Consider the following 23,262-nt stretch of genomic DNA (forward strand, 5'->3'; position numbering starts at 1 on the left):
AGTAATAATAATAATAGGTTTTTTAATTTGAATATGGATAAAAAAGTGGTGTTGAACTCAAATGTGGGGAATCCAGAAATTTCACATTCATGTGGTGTCAATGAAACAGAATTCGGACCATGCGAGTTCTCTATTAATAAAAAAATTGAAAACAACAAACAATTCGGAGGTCCGTTTTCTAGCTTCCAAAATTTATATTTGTCAAACCACAAGTCGGACCATGCGATTTCTTAAGCAAAATTTTAAAATCAAACAACTCGCATGGTCCGATTTGTGTACTCTAGATTTTTTCAACTTTTTAAACACAAATCGGAGGGTCCGATTTGTATACTCCCACAATTTTAAAAAACACCAAAAATTACCATGTTAAAGTATATCATTCCTTTTGTTCCAATATCAAAATTTTTTAGCACCAATAATAATAATAACAATAATAATAATAATAATAATAATGTTGTTACTAACTAACAGTAATAATAACAATAACACTGTTCAAATAAAAAAAATAAATTAAAAATAAATATATTTATTTATCATAAAATTAAAAAAAATTATATTACCCATTGTGGATGATCCAAATACTCAATAATGTGTTCTTCAGGTAACGTAAAATTACGAACCATTTTTTTTTTCATAAACTGAAACCCAGCCTACTATTTCTTCTTCTTCCTCCCACAGGCAACACTCTCATCTCATGCTCCTTCACCGCAGCTTCATCTCACTTTGTTAGACTCTCCCTCTCTCCATCTGCGTTTGTATTTTGTCTTTTTAAAGCCCTCTCCAAACCCATTCATCAGACACGCGTCAAACATGCAATAAGGGTCAGTGACAATCGCAACTTGCGATTGTGGAGTGCTGCTTGACCAAACCCTTTGCCATGCATTGGTTTAATTTCTACCCAAGAATAAAACGCAACTTGCGTTTTTCAGTTTGCAGCAGACACGTCCCATCCATGCATTGGTTTCATCTTTGTTTATCAATAAAACGCAACTTGCGTTTTTCAGAAACTGTTTTTGACAGATCCACATTCCAGGATAACACACCATGTTACAATAATCTTGCATAACACCATTTTTAGTTCCATTCATAAATTATTTTCTGCTAAAATGATAAATGCTCATTTCTGTTAACTAAAGGTGAATTATATGGTAAAAATATAAGTTTACCTATCTTTTTTTTTATGGGATGAAAAAAAATTAAAAAAATAGAATTTATATTTTAAATAATAATAAAATAATAAAAAATAACTATAAAAAATTATTTTTTCAATTTATACTATTTTAATATATATAATAGAGTGCCCCTAACTAAACGGTGATATAATATGTATTACATGGATATGGACTATATTTTTTGTATGTGTGGAAAACAATCTCATTTGAAACATTTTGTAGATTATAAAAAGTAGTTAGTTACACGTGTTAGCTTTCTAAGTTTTTTTTTTTGTAATTTTTTTATTTTTTTTGCATTTTTTCATGATTGTCTTTTGACTTTTTGCAGATCGTGAAAAGTTAGACTAACTCGTATATTTGTACATCATTGATCACCCATTTTAATGAATTATACCAGTTAAAAAACATTTAAAATTTAATTTCAGAAAAATTGTAATATATATTTTTTAACATAGTACAAAAAAAAACACAAAAACACAAAAAAAGCTGAGTATGTTTGACTCAGTAGGTTGTCATTATCAGAGGTTGGGTGGGAGGGTTGAAGAAGTACAGTGTACAATTGTACATACATAAATACGTAACAAGATACTAGAATTAAATGTGTGTGTCAGTGGTTACTTTTGTTCTTGTCCCAATCACCATCCATATTTACCCTCTTTGGTGCCTCCCTTCCTTCCTTCATTGACACTCATTTCCAGATTCACATCACAATTGTGTTACCAAATCAAACATAAATGGGAATTATAGGTGAAGAGTTCTTCAAAGAGAGAAAATACCCCTTCATCTTAACTCTCTTGGGTTTGTTCTTTTTCGTCGGTATCCTCATTTTCACTAACACAACCAACACCACCATCTCCACCTTCAACCCTTTTGTTCTCTCCTCCAATAATGTCCAAAACCAACCACCATCTCTACTTAACCCTCTCCCTGCACCCCAACATGATCATCATGCACCTCCTCCTGCAATTACTAATCAAAGCCAACAAGAGCAAGAGAAAGAGGCTGTTCTTATCGATTGGAAGCTTTGTAAGGGACCTTTGGCGGTGGATTATATACCCTGTTTGGATAATTGGGAAGCCATTAAGGCCCTCAAGTCAAGGAAGCACATGGAACACAGGGAGAGGCATTGCCCTCAGAACACTCTCAAGTGTTTGCTGCCACTTCCCAAAGGGTATAGATTTCCGGTTCCGTGGCCTAAGAGCAGGGACATGGTGAGATTGATAGTTCGGTAAGAGGGAATTTTTTTTGTGATTTGTAATTTGATTTCTGTTGAAGGATGTATCAATCTCATGTTGATAAAATTAGTACTTATCTGGTATACATGAGTTGCCTCAAACAAATGTTTCTTTCACTAATTTGTTACATTGAAAAATCAATATATCTAGACATATGTTTTGTTCATAGTTCATACATTACAGAAGTAGTTAAAACGGAAATTATGTTGAAACGGATATAGCAGAATGGTGTTGTTGCTGTGATTACTCACATGTTTGATCTCTTTTGAAAGTGGTGATACTGTTAGTTAAACATCTGATTCTTACTTTTAAGTTTTATCTAGTCATGGTTATAGGAGTTTCATGTTACTGTTGTTTTCAGATTTGGTATGATAATGTCCCTCATCCAAAGCTAGTTGAGTACAAGAAGGACCAGCACTGGGTGGTGAAGTCCGGCGAATATCTTGTCTTTCCAGGTGGTGGTACTCAATTTAAAGATGGAGTTGATCATTACATTCAGTTCATGGAGGAGGTACACTCTCATGTGCTCTCAAATTATTTACCTTAGATTTGAGCATATTAATTCGGGTAGGAGCTAAATGTGTATAGAATAAGAGAATAGTTAGGCTTATAACCTTTGTTTTTGGCTATAGTATAGATAGATATTGTGTTTTGTTGATTCTCTTTAAAGATTAATAGAACTCATCTATGATCTGATTTTATCTCTTATTACTAATTTTGAGCCGACGACTTCGAAATTCCAAAAACATCTTTTAAGAGTTGATAACATTTTATCAAATATCTTCTTTCTTAATGATTTCAATGCAATGATTCAGTAGCTTACATATGTTACATTTGTTAATTAAATGTTACCTTAATATAACTAGATTTTGATTTAGTTTCTTGAAGGCTTACTACATTTTGTGATTTTTCACCAGACATTACCCAAAATTCAATGGGGAAAGCATATCAGGGTTGTTCTAGACGTTGGCTGTGGTGTTGCTAGCTTTGGTGGCTATCTGCTGGACAAAAATGTCATTACCATGTCATTTGCTCCAAAGGATGAACATGAAGCTCAGATACAGTTTGCTTTGGAGCGAGGAATTCCTGCAACTCTTTCTGTCATTGGAACACAAAAGTTGACTTTTTCTGATAATGCTTTTGACATGATCCATTGTGCACGCTGCAGGGTTCATTGGGAAGCAGATGGTAATTCCTTCTTGCCTAGCCTTCTATAATATCTGTTAGAACTGTTAACTAATATGCTTCGCATGTTTAGGTGGGAAACCACTGTACGAACTCAATAGGATTCTCAGACCAGGAGGCTTCTTTGCATGGTCTGCAACTCCAGTTTATCGCGACAATGAAAAGGATCAGCAAATATGGAGTGGTTAGTCTTTTTCTCTCGCTCTCCCTCTTTATTTATTCGAATACATCTATGTCAGTATCTCTTTTTTTCTCTCTAGTCAAGGTTGTTTTTACCGGTGAAGAATAAAGCTTTAGTCCTAAAAGCAGTTAGAATTTTTTCTAATGTATTTGTTGTCCTTGCTTTGTGCAGTGATGGTGGAAATAACCAAAGCTATGTGCTGGTCGGTTGTGGGTAATGCTCGAGATTCAGCTGGAATCGGGCTTGTTATCTACCAGAAGCCCACCTCTTCTTCCTGCTATGAGAATCGCAAAGAGAAAATTCCTCCTTTATGCGAAAATAAGGACTCGAAAAATAGTTCATGGTAATTTTTTTGTTTCCATTTAGTTTATGTCATATTCCTATGGCACTTAATTTTCTGTCCTTGCTGACTCTCTTTGCATGAGCATATTTAGGTATGCCAAACTTGATAGTTGCCTGACTCCTCTCCCAGTCGATGGTATGGGCGAACTGCAAAGCTGGCCCATGCCTTGGCCCCAGAGACTTAACAGTAAGCCTCCGAGCTTACTTGACTCGAATGCTACTGACGAGTTTTACAAGGACAGCAAACACTGGTCTCAATTAGTTTCAGATGTTTATGCAGAAGGTCTTTCAATAAAATGGTCAAGTATACGAAATGTGATGGACATGAATGCTGGTTATGCAGGGTAAAGCATATTTAATTAAAGATTAATTGTTTTTTTCTTGCTTCGGTCCCTTTTCATTTATTAGTGACTTGGTACAATATATGCAATTTTCAGGCCTAGACAGATCCATATTGTTGATTCCTTTGACTGCTATTTGCATCAATACAATTTTGTCAGTGACTAATCCAAGTTTCTTTGAAGCTGATAAGCATTTTATTTCAGATTTGCCTCTGCACTCATTGATCTACCAGTGTGGGTGATGAATGTGGTACCGATTGACGTGTCGGATACTCTTTCGGTTATATACGACAGAGGGTTAATAGGAATGTATCATGATTGGTGCGAATCCTTCAACACTTATCCTCGCACGTATGATCTCCTCCATTCTAGTTTTCTCTTCCAATATGTTGAGAAAAGGTATGCTTGTTGGAGAAACCAAAACCTTTGAGACAAATGTTCTTTCTGCTATTGTCATCTTTCTAGAACTCAGTGAGTTTAGTTCTATATCCTATAGCATAGCTGTGTTAATGTCTTTGATCCTGACAATTGTCAATCTTGTCAGATGCGATATTGTAGATGTGGTTGCGGAGATTGATCGCATATTGAGACCGGATGGATATTTGGTGGTTCGTGACTCTCTGGAGATTCTAAACAAACTGACCCCAGTATTGCATTCGCTTCACTGGTCTGTATCATTGCATCAAAATCAGTTTCTTGTTGGTAAGAAGAGTTTCTGGCGCCCCACGGCTTTTGAATAGGGTTTGGTTGCTGCTGCTCAGGCTTGTTTTTCAACCTCACAACCAATTATGAGTGTAAGAAATTCGCTGACAATTGAATTTATTTTTAGTCAATATAGAGAAGGATACCCCAAATTTATTTGCAGTATGATTACCTTTTGATGTAAACTTGAGTACTTTGTTTACATATACATCACAGGTTTTCCAGGTTCAGTAAAATTAAGTTCATAGAGGGAACTTGTGTTTTGCTCTTTGTAACATCCTGGAACAGGGGCATGAGAACAATATACAAGTTAAGATTCATAATCATAATTCATAAGATGCTCAATAATCAATATTGTGACCAAAAACAATACAATAGAAGCTACACAAAGAGGTAGCACGGCAGCAAAAATTAAATAACAAAATTTTCACATTTAACACTTGACTCGTCTCTAATAAGCCTTCCATTAGCCGCAGCAACATCGCGAGAGTAACAATTAAACCTATCAATATAGCTATAATTCTGTTTGGTGTTTGCTTGACCTGACAGAACATTGTGACCCTTAACATCCATCCACCCTTTTGAATCTTGCTTATTTTCAATCGACCTTGAAATGCACGAACTAACATAGCTTTGCTCAAGAGTATGAGAAACATTGGTGACAAGCCTGTAACTTTTCTCATCTTCAGCGTCGTCATCGTCGTCATCAGTATCATCATCCCCAAACAAAATCGGCTCGGTCCATGTGATGACCCTCAGAGGGTACTTCCGCTTAACCTTGAGCTTCGCGATCATCTCGCCATGGCTGTTCTTTACCTTCACCTTCGTCTTTGCCTTGAACTTGTGCTTCACCATCTTGTATGTTCCGTCCTCTTGGAACTTCATGAAGTTCCTTAGCGAGAACATTTGTGAGATACTAGTAGTCACATTCCCTGCACTTGAAGTAACCCACCCTGTCACCTGCAACACAAGTAACAAACTCACTAAAATTCTAACTAACATGCCAGCTGTATAACTAACTCAACTACCAGAGTTAACTAACTAACATGCTAGCTGTATAACTAACTGTAACTACCATAGTTTCCTTCTCTGCTTCAACCTCAAACTCGCCATTGAGCCCTAGAAACTCTTCTTGCCGTTCGATGTTCGTTTCAGGGCTCCGTCGAGCCGGGTAGCTAGCCTGAACCACTCTAGATGCATGATCCAACCAAACATGGAGATTCGCGTTCAATAGCCAATATGAAATGCCCTGAGACACTCCTAATGCGAACTTGTGTTCCTTCCCGTCGAGAAGCTTCCCCAAATACGGGGTAATGTCGATGTCGTACGAAGGGAGATTGAAGGCGCCGATGGCCACCACCGGCGCCCACGACAGTGGGTTGATGCCGCCGGTGAAGATTACCGGAAAAGGAACCTCCCACGCGACAATATCGCCGTCAATCGTCACGAAAACTTCCCTGTAAGGACCGTTACCGCGCTCCGTCGCTAAACCGTTAGAAATGATGTACGAATTCGGCGGATTCGTGTACCAGAATTCATCGTTTCCGTGAAACGACACGTATAGTTCAAGAACCACACGGTGCGTGTTCCGTGGAATTCGAATCTTTCTGGAATGCAAGTCCCTTTCGTTCTCCACCTTGAACCAAAACCCCCGCTCACCGTCGTCGGCGATCGGAATAATCAAATCTGCCGGCGATTCGTCTACGTCCAAAGAAATCACCGGATCGCGATTCATGAGAGATCTGGACCTTCGATTGGAAGTGAGTCCTTCACTGCCGCATGGCCTAAACGGAACCTTAACGGAGTTTGCATTGTAGTAGAGAAACGTAACCGTGACGTGGTAAACGCCGGTGAATTCGTTGTTAATTATGTTCTCGAGCATCATGGTGAGTTCGAGATCGGACCTGGCAAGGAGTGAAGAGTACCTGGTGATGTCCTTGCGGACGTTCCAGAAGATTCCGGAGGCGGTTGGCTCGGCGGTGCTTGTGCGGAAGAGCTCGGCGCCGCCGAGCCAGATGGCAGCGATGCGGTCGTACTGGTCGCCGCGAGAGGAGGCGTGGAAGTGAAGGAGGACGCGGGACCAAGGGGGAGGACAGCGTGGTGGAGGGGAGTAAGGAGTGGAGTACGGTGGAGAGTTGATGGTGTCGCCGAAGGAGTGGTGGAGGACCCTGTGGGAGCATGATGGGGTTGGGTCCAAAGACGGCGGAGGGTAGTTGACTTCGACGTACTCTCTGCTGCCGAGGCCGCGGTGGAGGGAGGCGGAGAGGGTAAAACGGTCTTCGTGGGTGATGCGTGAGACTGTGGCTGAAGTTGAGGGTGGGTACGTGAGTAGTAGAAGGAGGAAGAGGAAACAAAGGAAGGTGCCCATGTTCGTTACTCGTTACTCACTAGGTTTGATTGGCCGTTGGAAGGGACTGTTTTTAGTGCTCAACACTCGCAGCAAACTAGAAACTAAAAGGGTAATAAATGCTACCTGGGTACTATTGGAGCAAGTTCTTGTTCTTTAATCCCATTTTTGTTAGACTGAACTTTCAAATTAAATTTGATTATACACATATTGTGACAAAGTTTAACTCCACATTATGATAGAAGTAACTCTTTTCAACCATGTTATATGAAGCAGCCACACCATACTATGCATATGTATTTCATAAAAACATTTAATTATACTTTTTTTAAAAAAATTATTATTTTATGAGAAAAATTCATAGGCTGCAAAATTTATTATTTTTAAGTTTTAACCAACATTTTTAGTCAACCGTCCACTTTTTTTAGTCTAATAATTCATTAATATATTTTTTGTCACACTTTTAAACATTGCTAACTAATTACTGATAAAAAACAATAAATTATGCTGGTGTTCTAGTATTTTTCAAAAATAGTAGAGTTGATTATTTTTGTAGTTAATTATTATGTGAAAAATATTTAAAATAATATAAATAAAATACAAAAATATACGGTGACATATTTAATAATTAATTTATTGTGTTCATAGAAATTTTTTTAATTCTTTTAATAAAACCAAAATCCTCTTCTTCAGAATAAGGAGAAAAATGAGTTGAATTTACTTGAATTACACATTGTTTTTATAAATCAATGGAGTGGTTAATTATTAATTAATTACTATAGATTACACTCTTCATTACAAATTAATAAAAAAGTCGTTTAATTTTTTTTTTTTAAAGAGAGAGTATAAATGATCATCAATACAAAATAAAACTATGTTATTGTTGTTTAAGAGCTCTCAAATTCGTACTTCATTAGGAAAACCAAACAATTATATGAATGATTGGTTCATGGTATTTTTCACTTTCTTTTTAACGGAGGCTGTTAATTTAGATTATCAATGCGGATACGTGGAAAATTAGAGACAAGAAATGGTTCAGGATAGTATCATCAGCATCACCTAATTATTTGGATGAGTTATGTATTGATTAATTTACAAGTAAAGAGATGGCTTCGTGTATATAATTGAATAAAGCTGAGACGGGAAATTTCTTAATTGATATGTTGCTCACAGAAGTCGTATAATTTTGTTGTACAGGTATACCTCTTGGATTTTTCTTGTTATCAGTATCTTCTATCAGCAGCTTAATGAATAGTGCACCGTAATCAATCAAAGTAAATTATTACTATAAATTCGTGTAGTTTTCACATGAAATGTAGCATAAGGTCCATGGAATTTCCCTTCCCACAAGCAGGTAGAGGAATCTCTAATAAACGAAGCAGCAATTTGCCCCTGAGGAGCATATTTCCGTTTGGGAAACTTCTTATGAGGAAACATTCTACAGATTAAGGCATTAAATGCTACTGCAATTCCTTTAAGGTCCCACACGCTTTTTCTCCGTCCATTAAGATGCAATTTACACGATTTTAGATTCATCAGCATGTCAATGAAGTAACAGAAAACATGTTTATTCTAGACTAAAAGAAAATCCACCATAAATATTAAGAAACAAGGAGATATTGATAATTTACATTTATATGGTCATCTGTATCTCATAGTTGCTCACATTGATTTCAGTATTGATGAGTGCTGACAAACACACTTTAAGATGAAACAATAGGAAGAGAAGAAGGTAATGCTCCCATACTACTAAGCAACTCACATATATCGTCATAACCCCATACTCTCGCCATGTACAAAGGGGTGGCACCCCTCTTGTTCATAGCATTAATGTTTGCACCCTTGTCCACCAAAACCCGAACTGTCTCTATATTACCACCCTCGACTGCCATGTGCAGCGGCACGTGACCTTCCTCGTCCTGACACTCCAACTCCGTCCCTGCTTCGCTTAGCATCAGCACCACATCCTTGTGCCCCTTGAAAGCCGCGGCATGAAGCGCAGTCAAACCATACTGGTCACGGTAGCTCACAACCCCGCCACCTCTCTTCATTAGAGTCTCAAGTTGCCTCACATCTCCACGCCTCGCAGCCTCAAATACTGCTTCTCCTTGTTCCTCATCATTCACCACATCTTTCTAAGCACAAAAGGTTTCATCACGAAGAAAAATTATAAAGTCTTAGCTACTCATAGTCTCTTGTATGATTATTATCATGGGAAATTCTTAACTAGACATCTATGATGACAATAGTAAACCACAAATTCAATTCATCTCTACAATGAAAATTTACCAATAGGTAAAGATAAAGGAGTTGGTTTTAGTAGAATTGCAGGTGATGCCATATTCTATGTGTAAATTCCTAATTTATATGACACGAACACTTGAAATGCGATCTCTATCAAGTCCATATATCTAATAACAGCTTAACCAGCAATTAAGAAAAAATGCAATGCATGATCAATTATTATTGTTTATTTTTTTTTTTGGTAAAATATTGTTGTTGATATTTTGTCACACTTGGCTAATTGTTTCTTTTTTTATTTTTTAACAACGGGGCTAAAGCCCAAGACTAAGAAACGATATAATATGGTAACCCTTCTGGAATCATCACACTCGGCTAAAAAAAAAAAACGTGTGTGTTTCCAATCTATAGTTTTGGGTTTCACTGTGGACTGTTAGACAAATCATCGAATATAAGTATTACACATCTTTTTAAAAATTTAACCTTACGCCAAACGAATTTTAAGTAGATAGTTATGGGCTCACAACAGGACAAAAATTCACGTCAAAAACATAAGACAAAAATGGAAAGAAAGCAAAGAGATGCGAGAACTCACATGCGTTTCGTCAGGACCAATGTTCCCGTCCACCACGTGTACATCATCAGAGCCGTTGACGTTATCTGATCCAACAGCTTCCTGGATCCTCAGCCCAGCCTCAAGCAGCAAATGAACCATGTCCTCCGGGTCGGCCAACTCGGTGGCAACTCGGAGCAGCGACTCAGCTTCACTTGGCGTCAAATCCGCGAGTACCGAACGCTGCCGTTTCAACAAGTTCCTAACAGTATCCAAGTCCCCGCGCGAAACCGCCTCGCGGAGGAGCACTGGCCCAACGAACGCTACCTTGAGCTTGATGTCCAGAGTGGAGAACCCTTTTGGGCGAGAGGCGAACCATGAGTTGATCGAGTCGGGGCGAGTGGAACCGGACGAGTTGGAAACGAACTCAGCTGTTTTTATGAGGAATCGGTCTGAGGGGGAGCGTGGATAGGCGCGTGGGATTTGAGACTGGGGTTTGAGGATGACTTGGAAGGTTGCGGAGGAGAGTGGTGCGATTAGTCCACTCGGAGGGTTAACCAGAAACTTGTTGGGTGAAGACGTTTGAACCTTGAATGCCACGGGTAAGTTCGAGCAAACGGACCTCAGTGTCACCGTGGTTCGGCATTTGCAGTTCAAAGCGAATTCAATCCGAACCTCTGGCTCGGACACTTCCACCAACCTCTCCATCTCATCAAACCCAACAAACTTTTCCTCACACACTTAACTATAACCAATTCTCAGGTACATTGTTATAGCGAGTGAGAGAGAGGGGGTTGAGGGGGAGAACATGGCAGTCACGTGACTACGACAAAATTTTATTTATTTTTTAAAATTTATTAACGGTTTTGAGTCCTAACGGATTCAACATTTGGTTGTGGTGCGAAATTGGTTCATTACATCAACGACCAAGCGAGTGTAAAACACTCGCCATGATGAGGCTCCACGTGGATCAGCAAAGCAATTGCTGTATAACGCGTGGATAATCAGTACACTGTTCTCGCGTGACTATTATGTGCATCACTGTTTGCTACGTTCTTCTTCTCCATACCCGCGCTTGTTGCCTGCATTGCAATTGCAATTGGCGGGTTTATAGACAGAACAAGAGAGTAGAGAGAGAGAGAGCTTCGTTTTCATTCTTCTTGATTTGCATTTCTTGAAATAACTCACAAAACACTGCACAGAGTTCTTGTTGCTATTTTACAGTCACAGCCACAGATAGAGTTGATCTATCTCTTGGTGACTTCTTCAATATGTTTTACTCTCATCAGCTTCTTGCACGAAAAGCTCCACTCGGCCAAATATGGTACTCGTAACATTTTTTGTTTTCATCAATGTGCTCTTCTTCCTAATTTTAGCTGAGTTTCATTTTGATTTCAAATTTTGGTCAACATTTCCATATCTCTGTTGAGGAAGTTTGAATTTCAAACTCTGAATGTCAGGATTCAAAAGTTTATATAAAATCATTTTAAACAGTGATAGTATATTGTTTTCCTCTTTGAAATCATAAGAATTGTAATCTTTGTGTTCCTCTCGCTGCTTGATGAAGGATGGCCGCCACAATGCACGCGAAAATCAACAGAAGGAAACTAGATAAGCTCAACATCATTAAGATCTGGTAACGATTTTCTTATATATAGTTCTTCTTCGTTCAGTGGAGCTTCTTCTTCTTTTTTTCCGAATCAAATTTCTCAGCAACTTGACACCGTTTCCTGTTGCTTGTTCACAGCGAAGAGATTTTGAACCCATCGGTTCCCATGGCTCTGAGACTCTCTGGTATTCTCATGGGTAACGGCTCTCTCCGATCCTTCATTCTCTTCAATTTCTTTTTCCAATTTCAGTTAGTAGTAGTGTATATTAGATAGATTATGCAGCTCTATTTTCTTATTGTTTCGTTCTCTTCCAATTTCTCTCGAATTCATGTTTCCAATTTCAGCTAGTCGAAATATATTAGATAGATTATGCATATCTATTTATTGATTGCGTTTTTCCACCAGGAGGAGTAGTGATTGTCTACGAGAGAAAAGTGAAGCTCCTTTATGGTAAGCTCTGAATCCTTTACAGAAGTTCCATATCAGTGCATAACAATTTTCCAAGAAATTTCTGAACTCACTCTCTAATATTTCATGTAGATGACGTTACCCGTTTTCTGGTACGATGATCTACTACTACTTTTTGCTACGTTTAATATTCCTTCAGTTTCTAGTTTTTCCTCTAATAAATTGGTTTCAATTCCTGTTTGTTTCAGGCTGAGATCAATGAAGCATGGAAAGTAAAGAGTGTACCACATCCTACAGTACTTCCCAAAGGAAAATCTAAAGCCAAGTTACCTAACATTAACACTTGCTTATTACTTTACATATTTTAAGTTCTTATCGCTTATGAATAATTTGTGTTTCTTTTTGGTTAAAAAAATATGTAATTACAGAGTAGGATCATACTATTGCATTGCTTCTGAAATTTCACGCTGTTCTATATTAACCATTTTTTTTATTTGATAGGAAAGAGGCTGTTACTCTACCTGAGATCGAAGATATGAATATAGCAGATGTTGAGTCCCTTCAGTTTTCCAACACAGCCACCACAATGGGGTTCCAGCCTGCTGCCTATTTTACTATGGTGTGTGTCAAGTCTCTTCGTTATAAACAAAATGGATATAGCCATTAATTAATCATGTTCAACTAGTGTTATCAACCAAATTATAATGATTTTTTTTAATTGTTTTTGCATAAAAGGGTCAATAAATTATATTAAGGATGAACGATATTTTCAGCTTGTGTAAGCATTAAATTTTGTCCGTTGCAGCGGCTTGACAATGTTGATGAAACAGCATATTTTGATGATGGAGCTAGGGGGGAGGACGCTCAATCCGAACATCTCCATCAAGGTTTTCTTGATTTTATTATCCATATACGTGTTGTGAATGTGTCCCTTTGCTGACTCTTATCATTCTCAGCTGATGCAGAGAATATTACCTTATTTGAACGTAACGATTCATTCAATGATAATATGAATCCATTCAATCGCTTTGAAAGGTTGGTTTTGCTTCTATCATCTTGTTTATTTAGACTTGCTTTCTGTTTTTTAACAGCATGTCATATGATATTTGTAGCTTGAAAATCTATATTAAGTCAAAATTGGTTTGCTGTTTAAATTATTTCACTTCCCTCATAATTCATTTATGAATTATGATATCTCAATATCAATGTCTTGAATCTTGAATATATGATTTATTGTCATCTTATGTGTTTTATTTTGTCAACACGGCCTCAGGTTCGACATCAAAGATGACGAGGAAACACAGGTAAATGGAACTTCAGGAGGTTTCACTCAAATTCCAACCACGCTTGTACCCTCCCCACCCCATCAATGTGAGCCAACAAGAGGTGTGTGTGTGAACAATTTCTTTCACTGTAAACACAAAGATCTTAAAACAGTGCAGTTGTTTCAGAACCATGCTATAGTTCAAAATATTGTTTGGATAGAAAAACATTAATTCTTCTGCCAAATTTCAGGGACATTGTTATATATGATGCTGTCTCTTTCCTTCAATATGTTTTACCTTACATTGTTAAAGTACTGCTAACATTTGCTGCTTATGAAAACTAAATACTGCTAACGTAAAAAAGTAAAACAAGAAAGAGAAGTACATGCTGATGTATAACAATCTGCAGATGATGTAATTCATGACCAACAGCACGCTGGAGACCCGATCATCCAGCAATGTGACGTAGGCAGGGGAGACAGACAGGTAGCATAACTTTTCTGATACAACGGATATCAATATATCATGCTTCATAGAATAGAAAATGACCAATCTTTGAAGCGCAATGCAACAGGAACGTGGAAGGCCAGGCCCAACAAAAAGGAAAAGAAGACAACCAGTAGGAACTGCAATGGATTATGAGCAAACCATAATTCCTGTTCATATATACCAGCACTGGCTTCAAAATGCTTCTGATCTTGTTTCAAAAAGAGGAAGAAAGAGAAAGGTATTCAATCAATATCCAGAATGCTGCAATCCTTGCATTTAAAAGATATATGCATATATATGTTTAGTGTCAGCTGGTTATTTACTTATTTAGCACAATTATAAACTTAGTTTTATACTGCTACTTCTGTTGCAGCGTACTGATATCATGTCTTCAACAAAGATATCTAGCCTCATGAAGCTACCACCTCTTGTGCTTATTGGTGGTTTATTTACAAGTGAAAATAGAGATGTATATTATCCAGCACCTATACTTGATTTATGGAATAAGAGCATTCAACCACCCAAACATTCACCATCAGGTCGGTATAGAGTCTTTTTATTCCTCTTTGGGAAGCGTGGCTTTAAAATGGTACTAATTGGTATTTAGAAATTACCCAATGCTCAATTTTAAACATAATAAAAAAGGAAAAGAAAACAGAAAATGAAAAACAAGGTAATAAACATCACATCCTATGTAGAAAGGACTTCAGCATCCAATCCTTCAGTGCCATCTTCTTCATCGCCTCCAGGGGTACTTAATGAAGATTTTGTGGGAAATGTAAGTCACGTGTATAATTATTCTAGTTTTCTTTTCCCTGTGTTTGAAGGATACAGATAACACTAATTCATTTTGGATAAAATGTTTATATATGTAGGCTTATGAAGATTTAGACAATGTGCCACAGAATCAACCACTAATGAAGTCAGTTGAGAAGCAGCGTGCTCGACAACCGAAAACCCCCCCAGATGTACAGTGGGCTAACCTTCCCCCAGATGTACAGTGGGCTAACCTTGGAAATGGTGTGAGCGCTCCTGAAGTTACTTCAACGCTACCATCAGGGAAATCTGGTATAATTCATCTTAATTTGGCTACTTGATCTTCTGTTTCTCCAAGTCAATTCTTCAGGTGTATACCTGTGATTAAGAGAAAATGTGCGGTAATTGTTCCTTTATGTGAATTTGTAGGAGATGGCAATAATTCCAATGTAAGATCAGATTCGGAACCAGACTACGATTCAAGAAGGTAGTTGTATGACAGAAACTAACCTTCGTGAAATGCTAATTAAGCCTTCAACTTTCAAGGATTGGCCATTCCATCTTGACATATGATGAAAATAGGATGAGAGTTATGGTCTAGCAGAAAATGCTTGTTTGATTAATGATTTGGAAACCATTAACAGAGACAAAAGGAAAAAAAATTCATCATCTGGAAACAGCAGCAGAGGCCTTGAAGGAGTAGAGAAGAAAGGATATTTCCACCGCAGCGGAGGCCTTGAATCACTAGTAGAGGAGAAAGTAGCTTTCCACATATCTAGGCGTTCTGGAATTAGTTCCACACCTGATCAAGGTAGTTAATTTAGTAGTTATAGATTCTCTAAATGTTGTGATAGGTAAAAGGTAATATTCTCTTGTGCTATTGATCAACTTAAGAATGATCAGCCTTATAAGTTTCTTTTCAGAACTAATTGTGGAGACAGGACCCACGCAAACACCAGTAAAAATGAATCATCCCAGTGACAAGATGACAGATTCTATCCAATTGTACGAATCTCAATGGAATTTTGCTAATTTCCATAATAAAAGCAATTTTCAGTTACAATAACCACTATTCCTTTACTTTTGAATGTGAACAGGCATTTGAGAGCACATTTCAGCACATCTGGAGCTCCTCATGCTGAATCCCTTAATATCCTGGCTGCTGGAATGGATAGGAAAAAAGCAGCGCTACTCTTCTATTCGACTTGTGGTATTTATTGATTTTATTCATTTGCGTCTCACATACACGCGACATACACGCACGCGCACACAAATATATATAAAAACAACACTTCATAATGTCCTTCTAATATCTGCGTTTGTTAACCTTTTGTGCATAGTTCTTGCTTCCCGTGATGCCATTAGAGTTCAGCAAAAGGTGTCTTATGGAGAAATTCTCATCTCTAGAGGATCAAAAATGTGATCAAGGTTTTGTTTCCTCCTCAATTATGCATACTTATTCCTCCCTTAAAGTCTTAAGCAGCATTACGAATGTTTTTGTTTTCTTTAAGAGCAAACAAGTGGTGTAGGTGTTTAAATTAGGAAACTATAAGCAGCTCTTATATGCCGTTATTAGTTACCACACATGCTTTATGCTTTAAAAATTACATTAAGAATCTTTTTATTAGATATGATTTATACTCTTAAACTAATCATTTTCTAATTTTCCAAAACTTTTTATGTTTTCAAGCCATAGCAATACATTTGAATAAATATATATTGGAAGTTAGAAAGATAATTAAGAATGTATTTAGAGGGATCATTTTGTTTTTCGTTCTTTATTAGTATACGATCACAGCCTTAGGAATCTAATTGTGGAAGAAAAACACACATTTGTATTTCGGACTGTTTGGAAAGGTGTAATGAAATTTACATGGGATTATTATGAAATCCATCCCTCTCCCTCTTTTCTTTAAATTTCCACATGCATAAGCATACAACACATCCATACTTCATCTTTAGACGTTATTAGTGCGAGAAAAACAAATGCAATTATGTTAATTTTATTAGTATTTATTGGAAGTCATATTACATATGTTTTAGATTAGAAGGATGAGAGAACCATTGGTGAATCGTTCAGCACTCAGCACTATGAGAAACAAATTCTTTTGGGCTGAAATAGAAGATGGCCTTTTTGGACGGTGTTAAATAGAGGAATGAGAAACAAACACTAATAAACTGCGGAACGTATGGATCCAAAAAGTGGAACGCCTTTTCAGCTAGATGCAGATAATAATAAAAATAGTCTCAAAAAATTAATTATTTACTCTGTTAAACAATAACATGTGACAAATAATTTTGTAGTACATTATTATCTAACTAATAAGTGAGAATAAAATGAAAACGTATGAGATCCGGCAGAGAGAGAGAGAGAGAGAGAGAGAGATTGGTGCTTCATTCTTTCTTTATTCGATTCGACATATAGTTTGCCTTATAATTTCTATCAAAAAAGAAGTTTGCTTTATAATGTAATGTAATGTAACTTGAAGCTTAATAGTTAATACAGTTGATTGCACTTGCTTCTGGGTCTGGCCATGCCGACACCATAATTTCCAGACATGCACAACTCAGATACATGTATGCTATCAATACAAGTTAATAGCACGTGTCTAGTGGCATGCACGAGATACGAGTGTCAAACTCTGAATTATAAAGAATTTTAAATTTTGTTATTGCAACTTAAAGAAAGAAGTGTAGTCAATAACTGTTTCTTGAAAAATCAATGAAGAGCAGTGCTGGTCACACCTTATTATATTTATAGTATAGGGAAACATTTTAAGTTCACTGGAAGTCCGGTGTACCAATTGTTTTAATCGTTAATTTGAATTATGAAAAATATATATAATATATATTAATTTAAATTAATGGTTAACACCAGTGTTCTCCGGAGCACTTGAAATGTTTCCTATAGTATACGTTGGTTGCATACAAATGACAAATGCAGTGGCATTTCAATTCAATAATGAATAATCAATCAAGACGTAATAATAAAAAATACAGTGGCTATTGGTATTTAGGTTTGCACGGCGAATAGAAATAGAAAAATAAAGTCGCACCGCATATTGAGGAAATAGTTCTATCGCTTAGTTGTTTGCGTTTTTCAGATAAAAATATATATGTTCGTTGATCGGGTTCCGAACAGATCGGGTGGACAGATGCAGGGGGTGAGGACGCCTTGGCTTGGGTCGCACTACTTACGAGTAGTCGAGTACCTGAGCACTTGTCTTGGAGAAATGATGAGGGGGGGTGCCACCTGCAAAGACACTCCGACGCTCAAGTCAGTAATGTGCAGGCGAGCAGAGTAAAGGGTCGAAAGGATGTGACGTACCTCGTGGAAAGAGCCAATCTTCCCTTTATATACATGTCAGTAGTGGGCCCCTCATGGGACAGGCCCATATTCCCAAGGACGCTATCCTGCAGCCGTGTGTGAACCGTACAGGACGCGTGTCCGGGTCTGTTGGAGGACGCGTGTCCGGGTCGGGTATTGCTTGGGTCGGGTCGACCCGTGCAGATTTTGGGCCGGGCCGTAACAGTGCCCCCGCGCGCCAATGGTAGTCGTGGGAGTTACCAATGGCGTGTCGTCTCACATCTCGTTTGGCCGGCCGCTCGCGGGAAGGGTATGCCCCCAACGCGCGTGTCCCTTGGTTGCCCAAGCAACCGTTTCATCGCTTCGTTTCTTGCGCCGAGCATTGAATGCTCATAATGGGGTGAAAAAACCCCGTTTGAAAAGACTATTCTGCCCCCAAGTGTTTTCGCGCTTTGGGGAAGCAGTTTTTAAACGACCGGTTTCGATGCTTCTATACTTTTTCACACTCCCCTTTCTTCCTCTCTGCTACAAGATTTCAAGGCGTTGCTGTGGTGCTTCTGTTCGTCCTTCTTGCATTTTCCCAGACTCGCAACTTCATCCTCTTTTCATCAACTTAGGTAATTTTCGAATCATTCCCCTTTTATGCATTATCCTTGTATGCTTGTTATTTGGTTTTTTGATGTTACTGTGTAGCCTTTTAGTTGCGAGTAGACGCGTTAGGGGGGAGTACCATTCCAGGGTAGGTTTTTTCTTGATCTTTTTGCCATCTTAGTCGTGATTAGCCTTGGTCGGGGAGTCGTGGGGTTAGTATTTGTATTCGGTCTGAGCAACCGATCTCTTAGACTGACTGGATGGTCCCCCCATGTAGGTATGGCTCGCACGGTTTCCCGGGCTTCCGTTAACCCTGCGGCGTACGATCAATATGCTTGGGTCGTTTCCGATATAAGGGAATCACCCAATCAAATGGGCGAGGAGGAGCTCACCGAGTTCCGACAAGCCGGGTACTTGTGTGGTGGGACTGACGAGGAGGCCAATTACGATGTTTTCGTCCCGGCTCCTCACGAGCGATTGTACGAAATCAACTTCCAACCCCGCCAGGTCGCCGACTGGATTTGGTTCTACAAAGCCATGTTCACTCAAGTCGGGGTTCGTATTCCGTTTTCAGCCTTTCAAATGGGGCTCTTAAATCGAATTTCCGTGTCACCGTCGCAGTTGCATCCGAACAGTTGGGCTTCAATCCGCTGTTTCGAGATGGTCTGTGAATATCTCGAACTGCCGGTGTCTGTGGATGTTTTCCTCTTCTTCTTCACTCTCACAAACCCTTCCAAGGAGGGGAAACACAAAAAAGGGTTCATGTCCTTCCGGGCCGCCCAGGGTCGGAAGATTTTTAGTTTGTTTGAAGATTCTTATCATGGGTTTAAGGACAAATATTTTAAGGTCCGCCCTGCCAAAGGTCGTCACCCCTTTTGGTTGTCTTTGGAGGGGGTACGGCTCATCCCGACTTATTGGAGCTTCGGGGCAGGAGCCAATAGTTTTATTAAGGTAATTTATAAAAACATGTCGGCAGTAGATCAGCAAATTACCGAGGTGCTAAACGCAGTTTTTGGGAAGAACCCGGTAAATCCCCATCTCCTTATGGGTGACCGGGAGTCCGGCCGTAACTATATTTGTGAGAAGCCTTTTACTTTTCCCTTTGCATTTTTTCTTTTTGTTGATATTGCGTGACGACTAGCGGTCCATGTCTCCCCTCTCTGCGAGGTGATCGGAACTGGGGTTTCCGAGTCTAACCCGGATGTTGAGGTGGAAGAGGTTCCCAATCCGAAGAAGAGAAAGAAGGCCTCCACGGCGTCGTCTAGCCCTGAGGGAGTCCTTACTCTCATGGAGAGGAATTTCGATGCCGGGCAATTCATAGACTCCCAGCTGATCCCCGGTACCGAAGAGTACTTCCACGAGTCGTCTCTTGCCGGGCAGGCGAGGTGGATGTATCGGACTCTCCTGCGTGGCGCAGTCATAGCTCGGAAGGCCGAGTTCGAACTGTCTGGTATGGAGTCTCTCCGCCGGAGGTTGGATTCTGCCGGGAAGGCCAATAACAAGCTAAAAAGTGAAGTTGAGACTCTCCGGGAGCAGTTGACTCAATCTTCGGAAAAGTTGGATGCTGCCGAGAAGAAAGCCACCACTGCCGAGCAGAAAGCTACCGCCGCCGAACAAAAGGTAACAGCTGCCGAGAAGAAACAGAAAGAGTCGGACGCGACGATTGAACGCTTGGTCGAGCGTGAAATGGCTCTGGAAGGTCAAGTCGGCGCGGCGCAAAAGCGTGTGGCCGAAGTTGAGGAAGAGAGGCGGGCCGCGGAGGCCGAATTGTCGACATGGAAGGCGAAGTATAAGGACGTCGTCAAACAGGGCAAGGGTGCGATCCTGGCTACCGAGGACGCCCTCAAAGCTCAAATTAAGATTGTTGCCCCGGAATTCGACACGTCGGCGATTGGTGTCCGCAAGGTTATTCAGGATGGCAAGGTTGTCGATGTCCCCAAGAAATAAGTCCTCTTTTTATAGTTTTAGCCGTTTTGTTTTGACTTGTAAACTATTTTAGTTTCGGCCGTATTTGGCTTGCGAACAATTTGACGTTTAGCCGTTTTATCTTGGTTTGTGACTAACGACCGTTTTTAATCGTTTACTCATGTTGTCGTGATGATTTTCTCCTCATTCGTTTGGTTGTATTTCCGTTTCTTTTAACCGTTTTTTGGTTTATTGTCATCACTTATGTCAATGGCCCATGGCCTTTTGCGTAGTCGTTTGACGGGTTCCCGGGGTGATCAGTCCCGGGGACGCGCGTCGTCGTTGGACGCGGTGATTTATCTGGAAAATTAAGTGACAAAATAGGAGAGAAAATTTGCACAAGTATATCTTATTCGGTAATTGTATAAAGGACTTGTAAGTCGCTATGAGAAGTTCAAAAGGTAAATTTGCGAATTGACTACTTAGCTAGCCTGGTCGGTTTGTCGGGCCTTCATCTAGGAGTAGAATCTTCTTAGGTTGTCCGCATTCCATGTTCTCGGGACTTCCTTGCCGTCAAGTCTTTCTAGCTTGAATGCTCCTTTTCCCATCTCTTTCTTGATTCTATATGGGCCTTCCCAGTTGGCCGCTAACTTGCCTTCTCCAGGGGTCGGTAGGCCGATATCATTTCGTCTCAGGACGAGATCGTTTGGCTCGAATTCCCTCTTGAGTACTTTGGTGTTGTAGCGCAGAGCCACTCTTTGTTTAAGCGCCGTTTCTGTCAAATGGGCCATTTCCCTGGCTTCATCTATTAGGTCCTTTTCTACGGTTTCCTCCACTCCCTTTAGGAGCAACCGCGGGCTTGGTTCCCCGATCTCCACGGGTATCACCGCGTCCACACCGTACGTTAGTCGGAAAGGAGTTTCTTTAGTAGACGACTGCTCGGTCGTTCGGTAGGACCAGAGAACCGCTGCTAGTTCATCGGCCCAAGCACCCTTTTTATTGTCCAACCTCTTTTTCAGCCCTGAAAGGATAACCTTGTTGGCGGACTCTACTTGTCCGTTCGTCTGAGGGTGTTCTACCGAAAAGAACCTTTGCCTTACACCCAGGCCGCTGAGAAATTCCGTGAACTTCTTGTCAGTAAAATCGTCGGCCAGTAGTATCCAGCTCGGATCAACTTCCTTGCTAGGGCTTTTCCTCCGATGTGGTGCCCACAGCAGCCCTCGTGGACTTCCTTGAGGACGTAGTCCGTTTGGTCGGGGTGTAGGCACTTCAGTAAGGGTTGGCTGAGTCCCTTTCTGAACAGCTGTCCTTGGATGACAGCGTACTTGGCCGCTTCCCTCCTTAATTTCAACGCATCCTTTTCGTCACCAGGGACTTGGCCGTGTTCTAGGTAGTTGGTGATGGGGTCTAGCCATGAAGGACTTAGGGTCGCTATGTGTAGTGTGATCGCGGGTTCCCTTGTCATGCCTTGGATGAGAGATCGGTTTCCCTCCCCTGGCTTGGTGCTGGCTAATTTTGATAGAAGGTCTGCTCGTGTGTTCCTTTCCCTGGGTACATGCTGGATCGTGACCTCGTCGAACTTTTGGCTCAAGCTTTTGACCTTTTCCAAGTACTTCTGCAACAGGGGGTCCTTGGCTTGGTAGCTGCCGTTCACTTGGGAAGTGATGACTTGGGAATCGCTGCATACTTCCAGCCTTTTTGCGCCGACCTCTGTTGCTAGGGTTAAGCCTCCAATGAGGGCTTCGTATTCTGCTTGATTGTTCGAGATGGGAAACTCGAATCTGACCGATTGTTCGTATACAACCCCAATCGGGCTTTCCAGGATGATCCCGGCACCTCCAAAGGTCTGGTTGGAGGCTCCGTCCACATGGAGCTTCCACCGTGTACCCATGTCTTCGCTTGGGTCTCCCGTTACTTCAACTAAAAAATCCGCCATGGCTTGCGCCTTGATGGCTTGCCGGGGCTCGTATCGGATGTCGTATTGGGAGAGTTCGATGGACCAAGTCATCATTCTTCCCGCCAGGTCGGGTTTTTGGAGAACTTGCCTAATCCCTTGGTCTGTCCTGACGACCACTTGGTGACTCTGGAAGTATTGCTTCAACCTTCTCGAGGAAGTTAGGAGCGCTAGGGCTAGCTTTTCCAACTTGCTGTATCTTAATTCTGCTCCTTGCAGAGCCTTGCTTATGAAGTAGACTGGCTGTTGGGTTTTCCCGTCCTCCCGTACCAGTACTGCGGCCAGGGCTTCGCTTGTTATAGCGAGGTATAGGTATAGTGGTTCCCCGTCCCTTGGCTTCCCGAGAACGGGGGGTGCCGCCAGGATTTCCTTGAAGTGTCGAAAGGCTTCTTCGCATGCGGGTGTCCACTCAAATGCCATCCCTTTCTTCATGAGGTTAAAAAATGGTAGGGCCTTTGTCGCCGAAGCTCCGAGAAACCGGGAAAGTGAGGTCAACCGTCCTGCCAACCTCTGGACGTCCTTGATACAGCCCGGGCTCTTCATCTGGAGTATTGCCTGGCATTTCTCCGGGTTAGCTTCTACCCCTCTCTGAGTTATCATAAATCCCAGGAACTTGCCGGCTTCCATGGCGAAGGCGCACTTGAGGGGGGTCAGCCTCATACCGTGTTGACGGAGGGA

At 40.3% G+C, this 23,262-nt stretch overlaps 4 protein-coding genes across 7 annotated transcripts; 2 read left to right on the forward strand and 2 right to left on the reverse strand.

Annotated features, from left to right (window-relative positions):
• Positions 1-1,801: 1,801 nt before the first annotated feature.
• Positions 1,802-5,510, forward strand: LOC107496946 (probable methyltransferase PMT23). The gene is made up of 8 exons (XM_016118272.3): positions 1,802-2,383; positions 2,769-2,918; positions 3,325-3,595; positions 3,666-3,776; positions 3,945-4,116; positions 4,208-4,459; positions 4,661-4,855; positions 5,001-5,510. The coding sequence occupies exons 1-8, from the start codon at positions 1,907-1,909 to the stop codon at positions 5,194-5,196; spliced, it is 1,824 nt and encodes a 607-aa protein (XP_015973758.1). The 5' UTR covers positions 1,802-1,906; the 3' UTR covers positions 5,197-5,510.
• On the reverse strand, positions 5,463-7,720 carry LOC107496945 (peptide-N4-(N-acetyl-beta-glucosaminyl)asparagine amidase A). The gene is made up of 2 exons (XM_016118269.3): positions 6,234-7,720; positions 5,463-6,118 (listed from the first exon to the last, which is right to left on the reverse strand). The coding sequence occupies exons 1-2, from the start codon at positions 7,524-7,526 to the stop codon at positions 5,570-5,572; spliced, it is 1,842 nt and encodes a 613-aa protein (XP_015973755.1). The 5' UTR covers positions 7,527-7,720; the 3' UTR covers positions 5,463-5,569.
• Positions 7,721-9,106: 1,386 nt separating this feature from the next.
• Positions 9,107-11,007, reverse strand: LOC107496947 (protein VAPYRIN). Its single transcript, XM_016118275.3, has 2 exons — positions 10,342-11,007; positions 9,107-9,640 (listed from the first exon to the last, which is right to left on the reverse strand). Exons 1-2 carry the CDS (start codon positions 11,005-11,007, stop codon positions 9,209-9,211), a joined length of 1,098 nt encoding a protein of 365 aa, XP_015973761.1. The 3' UTR covers positions 9,107-9,208.
• LOC107496944 (sister chromatid cohesion 1 protein 1) lies at positions 10,943-17,011 on the forward strand. 4 transcript variants are annotated; one of them, XM_021127366.2, is made up of 21 exons: positions 10,943-11,623; positions 11,867-11,935; positions 12,047-12,105; positions 12,315-12,359; positions 12,450-12,469; positions 12,566-12,642; positions 12,819-12,936; positions 13,123-13,204; positions 13,274-13,352; positions 13,591-13,703; positions 13,992-14,068; positions 14,157-14,309; positions 14,445-14,610; positions 14,770-14,849; positions 14,947-15,139; positions 15,257-15,314; positions 15,472-15,638; positions 15,751-15,832; positions 15,925-16,037; positions 16,168-16,255; positions 16,871-17,011. In XM_021127366.2, the coding sequence occupies exons 1-20, from the start codon at positions 11,571-11,573 to the stop codon at positions 16,248-16,250; spliced, it is 1,887 nt and encodes a 628-aa protein (XP_020983025.1). In that variant the 5' UTR covers positions 10,943-11,570; the 3' UTR covers positions 16,251-16,255; positions 16,871-17,011. The 4 variants fall into 4 exon arrangements, with proteins under 4 accessions (XP_020983025.1, XP_015973750.1, XP_020983027.1 ...); XM_016118264.3 differs by lacking the exon at positions 16,871-17,011 and having other exon boundaries at positions 10,944-11,623; positions 16,168-16,578; XM_021127368.2 differs by lacking the exons at positions 10,943-11,623; positions 11,867-11,935; positions 16,871-17,011 and having other exon boundaries at positions 12,013-12,105; positions 12,318-12,359; positions 16,168-16,578.
• Positions 17,012-23,262: the final 6,251 nt, after the last annotated feature.

The sequence above is a fragment of the Arachis duranensis genome, chromosome 7 (genome assembly GCF_000817695.3).
Source record: "Arachis duranensis cultivar V14167 chromosome 7, aradu.V14167.gnm2.J7QH, whole genome shotgun sequence".
NCBI lineage: Eukaryota > Viridiplantae > Streptophyta > Magnoliopsida > Fabales > Fabaceae > Arachis > Arachis duranensis.